The 18,875-nt window shown below is 32.7% G+C and overlaps 1 protein-coding gene and 1 non-coding gene across 4 annotated transcripts in view; both read left to right on the top strand.

The window, feature by feature from the left end:
• Pgap1 (post-GPI attachment to proteins inositol deacylase 1) overlaps positions 1-18,875 on the top strand; it is an 80,807-nt gene that overhangs the window by 33,142 nt on the left and 28,790 nt on the right. For all 3 annotated transcript variants that reach the window (XR_012447316.1, XM_074071323.1, XM_020167491.2), the window contains 10 exons: positions 1,609-1,692; positions 5,810-5,856; positions 6,560-6,611; positions 8,904-8,981; positions 12,354-12,429; positions 14,351-14,424; positions 14,526-14,577; positions 15,086-15,152; positions 15,561-15,669; positions 16,731-16,769. Coding sequence is in view for 2 of the 3 variants with exons in the window: in XM_074071323.1 (XP_073927424.1) it covers positions 1,609-1,692; positions 5,810-5,856; positions 6,560-6,611; positions 8,904-8,981; positions 12,354-12,429; positions 14,351-14,424; positions 14,526-14,577; positions 15,086-15,152; positions 15,561-15,669; positions 16,731-16,769 (678 nt within the window). In the remaining variant the exon portion in view is untranslated. The remainder of the gene's footprint in view (positions 1-1,608; positions 1,693-5,809; positions 5,857-6,559; positions 6,612-8,903; positions 8,982-12,353; positions 12,430-14,350; positions 14,425-14,525; positions 14,578-15,085; positions 15,153-15,560; positions 15,670-16,730; positions 16,770-18,875) is intronic.
• LOC141422870 (U6 spliceosomal RNA) lies at positions 2,220-2,322 on the top strand. Its single transcript, XR_012447576.1, has one exon. It is a non-coding gene; the product is annotated as a U6 spliceosomal RNA (small nuclear RNA).

The raw sequence follows: 18,875 nt of genomic DNA, 5'->3' as shown, positions 1-18,875 counted from the left end.
CTCTTTAATGAATGTCATTGGGATTTTGATGGGAATTGCATTAAATATATAGATTACTTTTGGTAGCATAGCCATTTTTACTATGTTGATTCTACCAATCCATTAGCACAGGAGATCTCTCCACCTTCTGTAGTCTTCCTCAATCTTTCTTCAGGGGTTTGTAGTTCTCCTTGTAGAGGTCATTCACATCCTTTGTTAAGTTTACTCCTAGATATTTGAGTTTTTTTTTTGAGGCTATTGTGAATGGAATTGTTTCCATATATTCTTTCTGAGTTCGTTTTTGATGTATAGAAAAGCTAATAATTTTTGTAAGTTGATTTTGTATCTTGCCACCTTGCGGCAGCTGTTTATGGTGTTGAGGAGTTTTTGGGTAGAGTTTATGGCATTCTTACGGTCATTCAATATATTACTTTGCCAACTTTTTCCTATGATTCAGTAGTTGGATCTAGATGCTTGATAAAAGTCTGGGTTTTCTTTTGTTTATGCTTTTACTTGACTATCTCCTTACTGTGATGTCACCAGATGTTGATGAGGAATGACTGAAGTCATTAATTCATTTAGGAGAATGCAAAGGTGATGATATTCCATTATTCCTTCCTCACTTCTTAACTGGAATATGACATAGGAAAAAATCCCATCATCTACTACATTTGTCATAAGTGGAACAAATCATAAAGGAAATGAGTGAGAATTGCTGAGACTTTTGGATTTTACCTTATATTTTTACTGATTATCAGAATAGTGAGCTGGCTTGTAAGCATCCCTCATAAGTCACCAGCAGAGGTTTTTCCTCCAGTATTACTGTGAATTCATGGATTTAAATATATCTGTGTTTCATTCCAGTGATACAAAAATTGTTCTGTGTTTGACCAGTTGAAGTTTTTTTAAGTTTGGCTCCTTAGTATTCTGGATACATCTATTCAGTTTCCTCACTGTTCAGTATGGCAAGATATTTCAGCTCATTTTGTGATCCTCTACCCTAGACCTTGAATTAGCTATTTCTTTAAGGAAACTTTGTTTTTTTTTTTTTTTTTTTTTTTTGAAGAATGGTATCTCAGAACCATAATCTGGTACTAGACATGTTTATGGTTACTGGGTTGACATTTTTAGAACTTTTCAGAAGTCAGAGCTAAAAAGTATATTTCATCATAACCAAAAGTCAAATATTACAAAAAATATGTCTTCATACTGATATTTCCAGGACAATTTCAAGGATTAGAGTTTATACCTAATCTCTCTGTCTTATCTCTTTGTCCTTGCCCCCATTCCTAAAATGTTGGTTCTTAACACTAAGAATAATAAAAATAGAGTAATTATTCATTTGCTTTATCTAGACTTTTTTTTTTTTTCTGGTGGAATTGGGGTTTGAACTTAGGACTTTGTGTTTTCAGAGCAAGCTCTCTACTGCATGAACCATACCTCTAGTCCATTTTTGTTGGGTTATTTTGAAGATGGAGTCTTGATAACTATTTGCCCAGGCTGGCTTCAAACTGTGATCCTCCCGATTTTAGCCTCCTAAGTAGCATGACTGCTTTATTTAGACTTTTGAATGATGAAATTATCTACTCCTTATGGCTATATTGAGTGTGTTTCTTTCTCATTTTTTAGGAATCTGATAAGATATATTTTACATTTCCTCTTGCAAATCACAGAAAAATCTACACTCATGTCTATTGTCAGAGCACCATGCTGGTAAGATAATTGGTACATTTTATTTAAATTTGAAAGGCTAACTATTATTTACATTTTAGATGCAACTCCTATCTAATAGATCTATCTATGAGCTATTATTAAATTTAACTAGTTGAAAATATTTGGAACATTTTTTGACTGATAATTATTAATCAGAATTTTTCTGTAACTGACATTATACTATTAACTTATACCTTTGTTTCTAGTTTTGGTTTTACACTCAGCCTTTCTGCCTTAGTTTCACTGGAGTCAGAAGGAAGGAACTGAACTCACACTTCTTCTAATTCTAAAATTCTATTAGTATTTTAAAGAATATGTATAGTTAAGTACAGTCATTCTCTAGGAATCTTATAGAGTAATCATGATTTTTCATTGACTTCCATACTAAAATTTAAAGTACTTTTGATATCAGATATTCTTTAAAACAGAAGAATATTTATACAGTATAATATGAACATAATATATCAAAGTAATGATTGCTTTCTGTTTCTTTTAATAAATATCTACTGTGCTAGGCATTGTTTAAAAAATGTTAAATGCTCATGTACTAAATTGAGAATGACACAGAGGAAATTAGCATGGCACCTGTGCGAGGATACCATACAGATTTGTCAAACATTCCATATTTTTTAGTGTTAGATGCTGTAGCATGCTTTGTTATGATATTGGGAATAGCCAAATAATAGTTTTGTAATTTATTAACATTTCTTACTTTAAGGAATTTTTCCTGATTTGGGGTTTTTTTCCTCTCTTCTGAATTTTGGTTTTGGTATGTCTCAGAATTCTTCACTTTGTATTTGCATCTTTCATAATTTAATTCCTTCTGTGTTTTGTTAGGTTATTTGTAATTTTTTTTTGGTATTATTTATTTGAGACTGGGTCTCACTGTATTACCCAGGCAGGCCTTGAACTTGAGATCCTCTTGCCTCAGCATCCTAAGAGCTGGAGTCATAGGCATGTACTACCATACTTAGTTTATTTGTATTTTTTAGAACCCAGATCTAGCATATTAACTTTGCTGATAGATGTTGCCATGTAGTATTTAGAAAAGAAGGTAGGCAGCCATTGTACATGTGGTGATAAAAACTACTACTTTTTAATGGAATATGACAGTTTGCATCTCTCTCAAATACTAGCATCTATCAGCCTAAAATCTGGGTGGACAATTTAACCTGGGAGAATCTGGCCCTGAGAATAATAGTTTAAAATCTCCACATTCACTTAATATTGAATTCAAATTAAGAGGTCAGTGTTCTTGGGGATATACCCAAAAGACTGTGACACAGGTTACTGCAGAAGCACCTGCACACCCATGTTTATTGCGGCACTATTCACAATAGCTAAGTTATGGAAACAGCCAAGATGCCCCACCACTGATGAATGGATTAAGAAAATGTGGTATCTATACATAATGGAATTTTATGCAGCCATGAAGAAGAATATGTTCTCCCTCATATGTGGACATTACATCAAGGGCAAACACAACAAGAGATTGGACTTTGAGCACATGATAAAAGCGAGAGCACACAAGGGAGGGGTGAGGATAGGTAAGACACCTAAAAAATTAGCTAGCATTTGTTGCCCTCAATGCAGAGAAACTAAAGCAAATACCTTAAAAGCAACTGAGGCCAATAGGAAAAGGGGACCAGGTACTAGAGAAAAGGTGAGATCAAAAAGAATTAACCTAGAAGGTAACACACACGCACAGGAAATCAATGTGAGTCAACTCCCTGTATAGCTATCCTTATCTCAACCAGCAAAAACCCTTGTTCCTTCCTATTATTGCTTATACTCTCTCTACAACAAAATTAGAAATAAGGGCAAAATAGTTTCTGCTGGGTATTGAGGGGGCAGGGGGGAGAGGGAGGGGGTGGAGTGGGTGGTAAGGGAGGGGGGTGGGGGCAGGGGGGAGAAATGAACCAAGCCTTGTATGCACATATGAATAATAAAATAAAATAAATTAAATAAATAAATAAATAGGTCAGTGTTATATTGAGAAAAATGCTTGCCAAAATGAAAATTATCCATTTGGCTGATTGGAGTATCCTTTCTCTGTATTAATGTCTATGGGTATTAAGTTAATGTGGTGAGTTTTAAAAATTTTTTTGGTTTTATTGTAGAAGTTTTCAAGCATACATAGAAGTAGAGAGAAAATACAATGGTGAATTCTTTTTTAACCAACACAGAACTTTAACAGTTGTCAACATTCTGCTATTCTTCATTATTCCTTGCCACTTTTGTTTTGACTGAAGCATTTTTAAAGTAAATTCTAAGCACTTTGTCATTTCAATATTTCAGTATATTTTGCTATCAGATAAGGATTTACACATTATCATAATACTGTTATTTCATCCAGCCAGATTAAACTAACTCCCTAATATCATCTGCTGTCCAGTCCATGTTCAGTTTTACTCAGCTTACTTAAATTGTAAGTTAAATTATTTGAGTTAAGATCCAAACAAACTATGCATTGTCTTTGGTTCATGGATTTTAAGTATCTTTTATAATAGTCTGCTTCCTTCCTCCCCCGCCTCCCTGCCCCATGCCATTTATCTGTTCAAAAAGTGGGTTATATGTTCTTCAGAATTCCTACATTCTGAATTAAGCTGATCATCATCTTGAGGTGTCTTTTAATATATATTTTTATCCCTTGTGTTTTCTATACACTGGTAATTAAATCTAGAATTTTGATGTGATTCAAATGAATTTCTTGTAAGTAGAATGTCTTATACGTAGAGCGGTGTGCCTCCTACTTCATCAAGAGGTGCTTAATATCCAGTTGGTCACAGTTTGGGTGACAAAGACTTACCAGTAGGCTCAGCAGTACCAGCATGATTCATGCAAGATAAAGTTCCCAATCTTTCATTTAATGGTTTTAGCAGTCATTAAAGACATTTTCTTTTATTCTAAATAGAATCTTTTTAGTACTGTTAACATTTTTGATCAGCATTTTCTTTCCTGTGTACTTTGGGAGTTAGTAACTACTTCATAAATTTGTTTAGCTTTATTTTTGTTTTAGAGACAGTGTTTTGCTGCATTGCCTAGCCTGGCCTTAAACTTGGACTCTTCTTGCCTCAACCACCACCCCGAGTAGAGGGATTACAGATGTGCACCACCACACCCTTCTTCTAAGGCTTTCAATACAATACTTATAATTAGTTGAGTTTGGAGTGTTTTTTAGATTAGAAAAATTTCTTTTGACATAGACATTTTATCAACATCTTTTAGAATAGGCTTGAATAATATATTGCCAGTTCAGTACAGTGATGAATGAGTTAAAATTCCCTGTACATTGGAGTAAGTTCTGTGGAGTCTTGGTAATTTTTATATTGAAGGCTACTTTTGAAGATGAGCTCTGTTAGTAGCTTCAAAAACCCTTTATAAAAATGGTTTAGATCCTAGAGACTGATAGATTTTCTTGGGGCTATATTGACCTTTTTTGTTGTTGTTGTTGTTGTTTAGATTGGGTCCTGCTATATAACTCAGGTTGACCTCAAATTCTCAATTTTTCTGCCTCATACTCCCAAACAGCCAGGATTACAGATATGCACCACTGTGCCCATGTGTAGATCTGTTCTGTCACCCACTTCATAATGTCACATTACTATTTGGGAAAGTGCAGACAACTACCATAGGAATCGCACAAGTATTTTTTCTGTAATGGAGAGCAGAGACATATCACATTGCTTCCTGTCAGCTTTCTTTTCTGCATTCTTAAAAAATGTTTTGAAGTTTTCTTTAAGCTCCTTGAGGGCAGAGACTATTCTCCCTCACTTTTCATTTTTCTTGAGGGCTTGACACAATTTTTTGGCCCTGGAATAGACTTTAGTCTATTTCATTAGACATTGTTGATGTCTATTCAACTAATAGACATTAGTTGAATGAAAGGATTAAGGTTAACTGCTTACCTCCCTCCCCAAATTGGCGTTAGACTTCTCTGCCTGTCCTTAACCTATGTAACTCTTAAGAACATCTTCCATGTTTCTCAATCACAAACTGCTACTCTGTTTCCCTTGTTTGTACTCATTCTACTATTTATAGCAGGAAAGTATTGAAGATGTTTGTTTTATACAAATTTTCTACAATGTTTAGTGTGTTTTGTTTTGTTAATCAATAGGATACAAATAGTTGGATTTTTGGCTGCATAAACAGCAGTTCCATGTGGTAAGTCTTTTGAACTAAAGAACCTCCATAATTTCTTCTTCTTTTTAAAAATTATTTTTTGTTTTTGTGCTGGTTGTGGGGTAAATTGTGGCATTTACAAAAGTTCTTACAATATATCATACTTGAATTCACCCTCTCCACCACTCTCCTTTATCCCCACCCACATTCCTGGAGTAGTTTCAACAGGTACCATTTTTCCATTTACATACATGTGGACACAGTATTTGCACTATATTCACCCTTCCACACCTTTTTCTTCCCTCTCTCCCTCCCCCTCCCACTGATAACAACCTCCCCCCTCCCCACAGGACCTGTTCTGCCCTCCTGTTCTCTGATTTTGTAAAAGAAAAAAAAATGGCAATTTTGTTTATGAGTTTCCTTATAACCAAAACTCAGAAGTTATACTTTAGAATAACTTCATGTACTCTTATGCACATTTTGCTGTTAAATTGTAGTATTGATTTTTAACTGAAAAGTAATGAGTATACCAGTAATTTTTGTAAACATTGAACTAGTTGGTTATAGGAAAAATAGTAGCCAAGCAAACAATGTGGATTAAATATACCAGAGTTCTTAGACTTCTGTTTATTATAACTCTGTCTGCTAGTTCTGTAGATGATTTCTTTTTCCTCCGATGCTTAGCTATAATTTATAATACTTCAATGTTTATCCTCTGAATTATATTTTCATATTTATTTCAAAGCCAGCAAGGGGTTGATTTATCATGGAAAGCTGAACTGTTGCCAACAATTAAGGTAAATTGTAGCTTGAGAATTTTACTATTCAGGTGAAAAAAAACCACTTGAGCCTATAGATATTGTAGCTGTGCTCTTTTACTAATTTAGGTATTAAATAACTTGAGATTTGCTAACATACATTTTAGAAATGTTTTCTTTAGAAATACATTTGATGACGATAACATTTTATTAGTGTATTTTAAATTTTATTTTTGAATTAACATACATTAGTATATGTGTGTGTGCATGTTTTTTTTTTACTTGCTAAGATTAAAAAACTATAAGTTAACAATTCTCTAAATCTCTATTATAGCTCCATTCCAGAAGAGCCGGATAAACTTTTTAAAATTAAGTTTGAGAGTATATTTATAAATGTTTATATTTATTTATGTAGTCTTTGTACTATACTTAGTAGAGAAACTTCAACAAATTTTTTAGATACATACTGAATATTCCTTTGAATTTCCAATTTGTGTTTTCTATCCATCTTATAATTGACTTGTAATTTAAGAGTTAAGAAGAAGGCTGGAGGTATGGCTCAAGCAGTAGAGCACCTCCTAGCAAGCATAAACCCCTGAATTCAAAACCCCAGTACTGCCAAAAAAAGAAGAAATTATCAAAAACCTTACAAAATGTACTCTATTCTTTTATTTTAAAAGGTATTTCTTGAATCATGAAAGCTTTACATTTTTTTTAATCTCCAAAGATTAAACATTGTATTACCAAGCTATTGTTCAGTCCCTGTTTGTTCTGAATTTAAGAATGAATTTTAGAAACAACTGGCCGAGCAACAGGAAAACAAGCAGGTCTAACTGCACTTTTTATAGTGAATGCTGAAGAGAGAAATTAGAAAATAAGGGATATAATGAATTAAATATAATGAAGCTTTTCCATCATACTGAAAATCAGGATTTTCTGTGGTGTGGTAGTCATTTGTAAGTAGCACAAAATCATTTTGCCATAAAAATGAAGGAATGATTAAAGTAAGAAAATTTTGTAGATTTTATTCATATTAATGTTGTCTGAACAAAGATAATACAGATGAGAGTCATGTCACTTTTAGGCTCTCTGCTGACTATGCTGTTAATAAAAGAGATGGAGCCCTTCAGTAAAAATACTTATAAATTCAACTCTTTGCCGTTATTTAGAATAAATATTTAGAAGCTATTAGAGTGCCCAACTACATACAAAGTATCTAAGGTCTTCCTGATTATTTGTCATGTTATCTACCATTTGTCTAGTGGGTCTTAGCTACCTATAACTGTGATTTATGTGGCCTTTTAATGCCCTTTACATTAGAACATAGGAGTTTGTTATAGAGACTTTGCTCAGTTGAGCTTCTCTCTAGGTTCTTAGAGGGCAACTATTGACAGTTTTTCACCTTTTAACACTGCTCTTCTACTTGCCCACATTGATGTTTCTGAAAAAGAATAAATAAAGAAAGCTAAGTATCTTAGAAACTTCTTAAAGCAAACATATTATGTATAATTCCACCCCACATCTGCTTCCCCCCCACCAAAACAAACAAACAAACTGGATTTGGAGGCTTGGCTGGATTTGAAGGCTTGGAGTTTTATTAAAAAGACCAGTCTTCTACCTATTCATTCCTCAAAATATGGACTGTAGGATTAGGCCTCAGTTTGGAGAACTATAATTGTTCCTTTGGTGAGGTGCATGATTAACCATATTCTGTCTTTGTCATTTACTAAATAATTTCCATTGGGTGATATTCATATATACCATTAGCCAGTGACTTTTTTTTTCTTTTGTCAGTACTGGAGTTTGAATTCAGGCCTTGCGCTTGCAAGGCAGGTACACTACTACTTGAGCCAGGTCAAAGTTTTTTTAGATTAAATTGTAATTCTCCCATTATATTTAGCATCTGTTTATCAACTATTGAATGCTTTTTGTCATATACTGCTACCAAGGTAAATGTAGAAGTAATACTGTAATGCCATCTGTAACACTAAATGTAGTGTTAAGTGTAGTTTGTTTTATATGAAGAAATATTTTGTAGAATATTGGGGCAGTACATATTTATTAGGAATTTGACTTGTAGGATTATTGACCTGGAAGTGTAAACATGGGCATTGGATAATGTAGACAACATAAATTTGAGAGCTGGGGTTTTTTTTTGTTGTTTATTTGTTTGGGGTTTTTGTGTGTGTATGTGGGTGGTGTCAAGAATCAAATCCAGGGGCTTGAGCATGCTAAGCTTGTGCTCTGTGAAATGTGTTTTTAAATAATGAATTGAAAAACAAGTGTTAACATGCACTAACCTCCAGCTTTTTATCTTCATTTTTTTTTCAGTCTCTCACGTTAAGACTTCAAGACTATCCATCTCTGTCTCATCTTGTTGTTTATGTGCCATCCATTCATGGAAGTAAGGTAACAAGAGGGTTAAGGTTTTTCTCAGAATGTTTTGGGGATATTTACAATAAATCTTAAAGTTACTTTTTGATGAGTTCTTCTGCCTATGGTTTATCTAAAACAAAGGTCAGTTTGGTGATCCACTTAAAGACTGTCAAATCATTAGGATGATATACTCCAACTTGAACTAAGCAGAATAAACCCTAGACCCTTTGCTCTAAGTGAAAGCTGGTCCCAGTTAACAGTCTTTTAAAATCTGTTACTTCTTACCTCCCTCTTATGTACAAGACTACCAGGAAATTATAGGAGATTGCCCTGTGGGTAAGGGGAGAATAAGCAAAAAGAAATATCCAAATATGTATAATATAAGTCAGAATATAGTACATACATGAAAAGTATTACAAGAATCAAGAATGACTTCACAGTGAGTTGATATTTAAAATGCCCTTAAAGTATAATTAGGATTCTTTTTATAGGTAAGATGAACATTCTAGACCTGTGCTGTCAATCCCAAAATTATTATCATGGGTGGTTATCTAAATATAAACTAATTAAGATTAAATAAAATTCAAAATTCAGTTCCTTACATGAAGTAGGCACATTCCAGAAATGCAGTAGTAATATTGCAAAAAGTTCTAGTGGTCATCACTTTATGACAAAGAACAATGAAAGCAAAGCATATAGAGGTATGAAAGTATGTTGTATATTAGAAAACAGTGAATAAATAAATTTTAAAGGATGGTCACCAGGTATATAAACAATAGTTGGAGAAAAGTCTGGCAAAGTAGTTCTTCCAAGATATTGTGGAAGCCTTCATTAGAACTTCTGGACTTTATAGAATTCAGGAGGCAGTAGGAAGCTGTAAGATTTATCACCAAAGCAGTAACAGGACAGGGATCATTTATTTTGGAAGATTAATCTATTTGTGGTATGAGATAAATCAGAAATAGGCTACATTTGTACAATTAATACATGGTGTAAAAAAAAAGAAATAGGAAGACTAGACACCTCATTAGGGATTATGAGGGCTTGTACTAGGGAACTAGGAGTAAGAACACAATGGTGGTCTTGAGAAAATTATTTGAGAAGAAAGAAGATGTAGTTAAAAAGCCCCCCTGTACTACTACTATTTCCCATTTAACCCAGCGAACTTGTCTTCAAGATTCAATTTTAAGGGTCCCTTTCCTTTTCCAGACTCCTTCAGTAACATTTACTTAATACCATGATACTTTGTTTATAACTTCTTTGAGAAATTTCTTGAATTCTTTGAGAGTAAGACTAGATAAGTTACTTTGTTTCCTCAACCTTTAGTGTGACACTACCACATAAAGGCTCAAAAAATGTTTCTTTAACGAGAAAGTTGGTGAGATTTGTGACCAAATTAATTAGAAAAATTTTAAAGAAATTAGAGAAAGCAAAAGAGGGATGTAATTGGGAGTCATTTCAGAGACTTACTCTCACAAGTACCTCATAATGGATTCACTGTTTTGTTTTGCTTAGCTCAAGTGAGAGGTAATTCAGCATTTTCAGTACTATAAGCTCTCTTTAAGGGTTTTGCTGACAGGTAAGTTGGTTTTGAATGAATCTAACATCTTTCCCAAACTTGAAAAAACCTCTGGTAATTCCAAAATTTAATGAGCTTTTCTGCAAATAGACAATTTAGCAGCCTTATAAATATGTAATATGTTTTAATGCTCTTTGGAAAGTAACATTGCTGTCTCTACTGTTACACAACACTATCTCACTAGAATAAGTTAGGACTTTCATAACTTTTTATGTCTGTCTTATAGCCCATCATCAGAAAGCTGCATATATTCAAATAGGCAATGTAAATAAAGTCAAACCAACTGATAATGCTTTAGGAAATGCAAATGTGGATTCATGTGCATTTTTTGATGACAGAAAACAAAATAATTAAATTCACTAGAAATTTACTTACCTTGAATGTTTTAGAGATAGACCTTTGAATTGTCTCTTGGATAAGGATTTATTCCTTTTTACAAAGCTAGTGGCACAGCCAAATTTTTAAAGCAATAGTAAAAATTCTGTTATTTTAAAATACCTATACAAAGCAATTGAAATTACTTTTAAAAACTGCTTCTCTATCCAGATGCAGGTGGCCCACACCTATAATCCTAGCTACTTGGGAGGCTGTGATCAGGAGGATTGTGAATTGAGGCCAGCTTGGACAAATAGTTTGCAAGTCCCCATCTCCAAAATAACCAAAGCAAAATGGGCTGGAGGTGTGGCTCAAGTGGTAGAGGACCTGCTTTGCAAGCATGAAGCCATGAGTTCAAACCTCAGTCCCACCAAAAAAACCTCCCTCCTTGTTTCATAACTCATTTAAAAGTACTTTGTGAAAATATCTGATTCTGCTCTTTGCCTTTCAAGAGAGAGAAATGAATTTTTTTCCTGTTTTATGTAGTACATATGTATACTAGTAGCAGTTCCCTCTATTTTTTCCTTTCAAACACAAAATCTACCCAAAAGGTAGCCAAAGTTTAGTTGTCAGAAAAGCCTATAATAGACTCTACTGACTTTTTTTTTTTTTTTTTTTGACAGTACTAGGGTTTGAACTTGGGGCCTTGTGCTTGGTAGGCAGGCATTCTACTGCTTGAGCCACACCCCCAGTCCTGGGATACATTTTTTTTTTTTGTCAGTTCCTATTGTGGAGATTATTTTAATCTTAACCTTCACTGGAACAGTTTCTCTTGCAGATAGCTGAGGACAAAGTTTCTTACAGATTTTAAAAAATGTTATTAAAAAAGAAATGTCACCACAGAAATTGGAGGGGTCCATTGTACTTTGTAGACTTCCTTTTTTGAATATCTTTTTCTTTACATGTAATACCTTTTTCCCCCATTTTCTATAATAGCTGGTGGACTGGAAATTTCACACAATTAACATTAGCTATTTGTAGGTGAATGGCAGAAAGTCTCCATATTCCTTTATAGTCTGTTTAGCCTATAGATAATGTAGGATGTTTCAAAAAAAGGTAGTATTACATTTTCTTTTTGACTATGAAAATATTTAGAGATATATTGCCTAAATCTTTAATTAATCTTAAGTTAGCTTTGAATCTCAATTCTTTGATCTATCTTTAATGTCCTTCTATAAATACTAAACTTTTAAGAAAACTTGCTAGGAGTCTATTATTATAGAAATGATGCAGCAGTGATTTCAGTTAACTTAATTGGGTAAATTTGCTTATCAAGTTTCTTCAGCTTCTCTCCTTGAATTCTTGCCACCTAGGATACAGTTACAGTGTCATCAATGATCCACTTTATCTAAAGCTGAGGTCATAGGCTTATTGTTCATTCAAAAGACAAGATACTTTACTCTTAAGCTTAATTCTGTTTTTTTCTAATAAATCAATGTTTTGTATTTCAGTTTGTTGTAGATTGTGAATTTTTTAAAAAAGAGACAAGATCCATACAACTTCCTGTAACTCATCTTTTTTCCTTTGGTAAGTACTTTGTGTTTGGAACTCTTAAGAAGAACCCTTATTTTTAACAGAGTGCTTATATATTTTGCTAGCTAGTTGCAGTAAAGCAGAGCCTTGTTTCAAGTGTAGTTCTTAGAATAATCATATGTGGCTCAGTGGTTTGAGTCTCATACTAGATAAGCAGTCATCTTCTTAGAAGTGAATTTTTAAAGTATTTTTTCCATAATTACATAATTTGTAGTAATCAAGTGTTGTATGCATGTGTGTCATGTTTTCTTATGTGAAATTTATGCTTTTACTGGCTCTTTTACAAAATTTCTTTGAGGTGTTGGGGATCAGACCCAGAGCTTTGTACATGCTAGGCAGGTGCTGTACCACTGAGCTATATGCACAGCCCTTTAAAAAGTATTATAGAGCATTAATTGTTATCTTCCTTATGAAGGTTTCAAGACTTAAATATTCTTATAAACTTTATTTTGAAAGAAGTTGAGACAGAAATGTTAGAAAACAGTTCACAGAGTTCCTTTATATCCTTTACCCTTCTTTTCTTGATGTTTACCTCTTACATAAATACTTTTTTTTTGGAGACAGGGGTTTGTGTATGTAGCTCCAGCAGGCCTTGAACTCACCATTCTCCTACCTCATCCTGCCTTGCAGGCATGTCCCACTATGCCTGGCTAACAAAATTTTTAAAACGATCATTGGTATAACATTCCTAACTTTACGAATAATAGGCTTTGTCTTCATCTGTTTTTCCACTGATTTCTCCTCCTCCAGGCTCCTACCTTGCATTTGTTACAACAACTGTAATGTATGAGTTTCTCAGTCCTTGCTACTTTAAAACCTTCAGAGAATGCTGGTCTGTTATTTTGTAGAACCTCCCTCAGTTTGGATTTGTCTAATGCTTCCTTATTATTAGACTGAGGTTATGCATTTTGCCAAGAATACCACAAAAGTGATGTGTGTTTCTCATTGTATCTTGTCAAGATCCATGATGTTGATTTATGTAATTACTGGTGATGTTAACCTTGATCTCTTTGTTAATTAAGGTGGTGCCTGCCAGGTTTCTCCACAGTAAAGCTAATAAATATCTTGGAGGAGATACTTTGAAAATGTGTAAATATTGTGTTTTTCTTTAAAATAATTCACTATTTTAAAGTTATTTCTTTAGAATAACTCACATCTTTTGGCTCATCTAGTCTTTAGCAAATATTACTCTGACATTGTACATTTATTGAAATTCTTCCTGAGAGATGAAATCATTCCTTCTCTCCAATTAATTAATTTCAGTATAGTCTCATAGATACTTTTTTTTAAATCAGGTTATAATCTAATACCATCATTATATATTCTTTTGGTTAAGTTGTTCCAGCTTTGGCTATTAGGAGCCCTTTTTGGTTGGCTCTTGTGCTCTTTTGATACACTTCATCCTTTAAATATCTTATATTTACATGTATAATACATATATGTAACAAATATATGTACATATATATTTCATAAAAAGAATCTGTGTTATTTGAGATAGGAAACATCCTTTACAGTTTTTATCCTCTCCCCCCTGTACCCTTTTCTGTTTTTGATACAAAATGCTTAGAACAATACAGAAATAACAACTCTGAATGATCTATGTCATTTAAGATAACAAGCTTATGAAAAAAGATCTACAAGGAAATCATATGTTTCTGAAATTAGAAATAAGTACTTGGCTTTTTAAAAACACTATTAGTGTAACTGAAAGTCATTTTTAATACTGTGTTTTGTCAAGAGTTTCTTGTAGGATAATTGAATTTTTAGGAGTTGATTTCTCCATACCAGAAGTGAAAGCATATAGACTATTTTTTCATTTCAAAACTGTTGGCATTGTTTTAATGTTATTTAAGAAATTGGTGCATTAAAAAAATTTTTTGGTATTCTCAGTAATATAGTACTTTTACTTCAATAGGATTGTCTTCAAGGAAAGTAATACTAAATACAAGCGGCCTGTATTACAATATAGAGCTTCTGAACTTTGGACAGGTAATTATCCTGACTATAACAAGAAGGATCTGATTTAACTTTACTATTTCATTAAACAAATAAAACTTTTGTTTTTTGTTTTTGTGGTCAAATTCTATTAGATATACCAAGCTTTTAAAATCAATGTGGTAAGCAAGTGCTCCGGAGTCAAAGGTAAGTGTATTTTCTGAAAAATATACAGGAAATAGTACTGTCGTTTGAAGAATGAATAGGCCTCCATTTGAATTTTCTATACTACTTACTCTTTGATATTTTTCCTTTTTTATGTTTTTGCATGAAGGATAAGTATATAGATGACAACAGAAAAGAGATTTACCAAGGGATTTAACATAGACCTTTTCTTAACAGTAAAGTATTATAATCTGTTTCAGTTTGAATATCCACATTTTAAAAATTAATAAATATATGTCTTATAGTAGTAATTTAGATTTAGCTGTTTAATATTTTTCTAGCTTCTTAGTTCTGTCCATATGTCCTAATACCTTTTAAGTCTAGTTAAATCATAATTATATAGGAATTCTCCGTAATTTCTTATGTGATAGAACTCATACTATTTATTTTTTAAGAAATGGGCAATTGTGTAATTAGTTATTATAGTAGCTTATGTAAAATTTAAGTAACATGTGGTGAGCAATGCTTCTCTTCTTTTGTGTTTTAACAGAAGAAATAACTAGTATCTATAAACTTCATATTCCCTGGTCTTATGAAGATTCACTAACCATTGCCCAGTAAGTACTTAAAAAAATTTACTTTAAATTTTGATGTTTTTGAATAAAAGATACTCTGCTTAATTTATTTAAATCACATGAATTGTTAAAGTACACTCTAAAATGTATATATCTTATAACATTGTGACCATAATTTATAATAATATGTAATATTTATTAAATAATATTGAACTTAAACCTTACTTCCTTGAAATTTGATCACTTTCCTCTATCTCCCCCAGCTCTTAAGTCCTAGAGAGGGAGCATTCAAACAGTTATTTTTGACTGAACAAATGTCCTTCCACAATAATGTATCTGTCATCTACCTTTCTGTACTTTATTTCTTTATATTGTTTTGAGGATTGCCTTAACCTTGGCTGTTTACCACCGTTTTGCATTTGAGAATTCATAATTACATGATCTATTCAGGGTTCCATCTACCACCGAAATTTCTGTGAAACTTCATATTGCTCAACCAGAAAATGACAGCCATGTGGCATTATTAAAAATGTATACATCATCGAACTGTCAGTATGAGGTAAGTTGTGTAAAGTAGACTTCTTTTTGTTTGTTTTTGACAGTACTGGGGTTTGAACTCAGGGCCTCACACTTGCCAGGCAGGTGCTCTATCACTTGAGGCACTCCACCAGCACTAAAGTTGACTTTTATGTTAACTGCAGATATATGGTGATGTGTAAGCCAATAAATATAAGAAACATTTAAAATATTTTAATAAATGCATTTCAATGGTAGTGACACCACAGCCCCCTGATTTATGTGAAATATTTTATTTCTGCTCAGTTGTGTTAATTTAAGCTTTAAATATTTGGATTCTTAAATAAAACTAACTTTCTTAGAGTAAACTAGGATTGGTATTGTTAAATTAATAGAATCTGTTCCCACAACCAAGTTTTAGTTGGACCTGTGTTTTGAATTAATTTATATTCATGAAATTCGTGAATGCTCTGATACCTTGCAGTATTTCTGACAAACCATTATAAACACTTTCTTTTGTGTTTTTTAACCTACACTTCCATATTTCTAATATTAAAGTGATAGTAAGAATTGTGTTGTCAGTTTGGCTCCAAATACTGTGTACTTTCAAAATGTTCATGTTTTTACTGGCATTGCATATTTTCGTGAAGTCCCTATTTTGATAAAACATAGTCATGTGTAACTTCCCTAAGAAAAATTTGTCTTCTTTTCCCAGACTTCCTAAATATCAAAAAAGGATACATTTAGAGCAGAGATAATTATAATAATATTATTTTGCCTTCAATTTCTTTAAATATGATTTGTCCATAACATATTTTGGTTAACTAAATATCCTATTTATTAAAAGTGTACAACACATATCACAGCTTCATCAAGTTGTTGAGGAATTAGATACTAGAAAATGCACTAACTGGTAAAACTGTACTTTATACAATTTAAGTGGTGGTTCAGAAGATTCTTTAAAATCTCTTGTACCTTTAGATTTATTATTATCAAAATTTACCATATTAAGGATATGTAGAATGTTCTTAGTTTAATAAAGTGTGAACGAAAGGAGTTTAGGGAAAGTAACCTCTTTTTCTTAAAATAATTGTTTTGAACTAGGTGACTGTTAAGACGTCCTTTGCACAAATACTTGGGCAGGTAAGAAAGATTTCTGGTTGGTTGTATTGCATTGTGAATAGATACTGGAAATGGTCTTTTTCTGCAAAAATCAGTAATTTAGCAGACTGCATTCAGTCTTCTTGCTTGCTCTAACTGCTGCAGCTGTTTATTTCTTCTTTCTTCTTTTTCTTAATTATTTTTGGATTTCAGAAAAATCTCAAAACCATTCTTGGTCCGTAGGCCATAGTTGATCAACCCTTCCTTTTAAGGTGATGCTTTCATGTTTGATACATTTTGGAAATGAGAGCTGATACTGATTCTCAAGCAAATTAAAATATTTGCCTAAATAAATTTTATATTAAGGCCTTCATGTTTCTTATAACTCATAGCTTAATAAATTCTGTAGACTCTGACATATAAATGAACATTATCAAAGGACTTTTTAAATTGTGCATGCTCAGTTAGTAAAAAATAAAAATAAATTTTATCATAGATAAATGTGAGCTGGGCATAGTAACTTTTCTGTTTGTAGTACCAGCTACTTGGGAAGCTGAGGCAGAAAGATTGCCTAAGTCTGAAGTTTGAGGCCAGTCTTGGCAATATAGCAAGGCCCCATTTCTAAAAAATAAATAACAAGTTAAATTTCTTGAAATTTATTTGTAAATAACATTACAAAAATAATTTTTCAAGTAGTAGAACTACAGATAATATTTAGTATCATTAGAATTTGTAAAATTATGTAATCTGGACATAGATGGCATTTATTAGGGAACTATAGTTTTAAATACAATTCTTTCTTTTTTCTTTTTTTTTTTGTGGCACTGGAGTTTGAACTCAGGGCTTCACGCTTGCTAAGCAGGAGCTCTACCACTTCAGCCACATCTCCATCCCACTTTTCCTTATTTTTAATTTGTCATATTTTGTGATCCAGGTGTATATTTTTTAAGTCATAATACTGTAATTGTAATAAAATGCGCAAATCAGAATTGAATTAGAACCATTTTCATATGCATTATCTCATTTGATCCTTAGAACAACGTGATGAGAACTAGATGTTGATTATTGTTACATTGTGAACATAACAGATTTCTGAGTTAATATATAAGAATTTTGTACTTACACAAATACAAGCAATATTATGAAAAACAGGTCATGCTAAGGGGATGTCACATATGAGAGGGAGAATAAAAGAAGATAGTTAAGAAGGTGAATCTGGTTGATGAATCACCATAAGAAGGGTACTGATGTAGAAAAGAGAAAAGTAGAGGGAATTAACCAATTTGGTTTATAATACATATATACATGGAACTGTCACAATGAAACACCCTGTATAGTTATCTTAAGCAAACAAAAAAATTTTTTTTTCAAAAACAGCACAAAGGCAAAACAGGTCCTGTGTGGGGGGGGGGTTGGTACCAGTGGGAGGGGGAAGATATAAGGAAAGGGTGTAGGAGGGTGAATATGGTAGAAATATTATGTACTCAAGTGTGTAAATAGAAAAATGAGACCTGTTCAAACTATTCCAGAAATGGGGAGAGGGGGAGAAAGGAGACTCTTGGAGGGGGTGAGTTCAGCTATGATATATGACAAGAATTTTTGTAAATGTCACCATATGCCCTCAGTACAACAATAATAAAAAAAGTAAAAACATAATTTTATACTTAATTATGGAAAGATTAAATGTTTTTAAGTTGTAAAATAGCACCATAGATGCTTACAATTTTCTAAAATGTTAAAGGACCGATTATTAATTACCTCTTATAGAGGAAGAATTTGTGCTATGGTATTTTTATCATTTCCAAAAGACATGTTACTTTGGACATGTTTAGAGTGAAGATACAGCATCCCCTTGTCCATATCATCCCTGTGGCCCATATTTCAGATTAGTGACAGGAAAAGTCAGGTTATCTAGGTACACTACAGTCAAGCACTATTGTACACCAAAAGAGGACAGAGTAATGTTTTTGCTTAGATGTGGACATTTTTTAGTCAGGATATCTTGATGTTACAGGATCAGAGGTGGATACTTTTTAAATGGTGGTAATTAAGTCCTTCTAAAATTATTGAAAAATGCAACATGCTTTTCGTTTATGCCTGTTTAAAATTTTAGCTTGTGGGTGCTAAAAGAATGAATAAAATCTGTGT

Source organism: Castor canadensis, chromosome 4, assembly GCF_047511655.1.
Source record: "Castor canadensis chromosome 4, mCasCan1.hap1v2, whole genome shotgun sequence".
In the NCBI taxonomy this organism is placed as follows: domain Eukaryota; kingdom Metazoa; phylum Chordata; class Mammalia; order Rodentia; family Castoridae; genus Castor; species Castor canadensis.
This window is presented reverse-complemented; position numbering and strand designations above follow the sequence as displayed.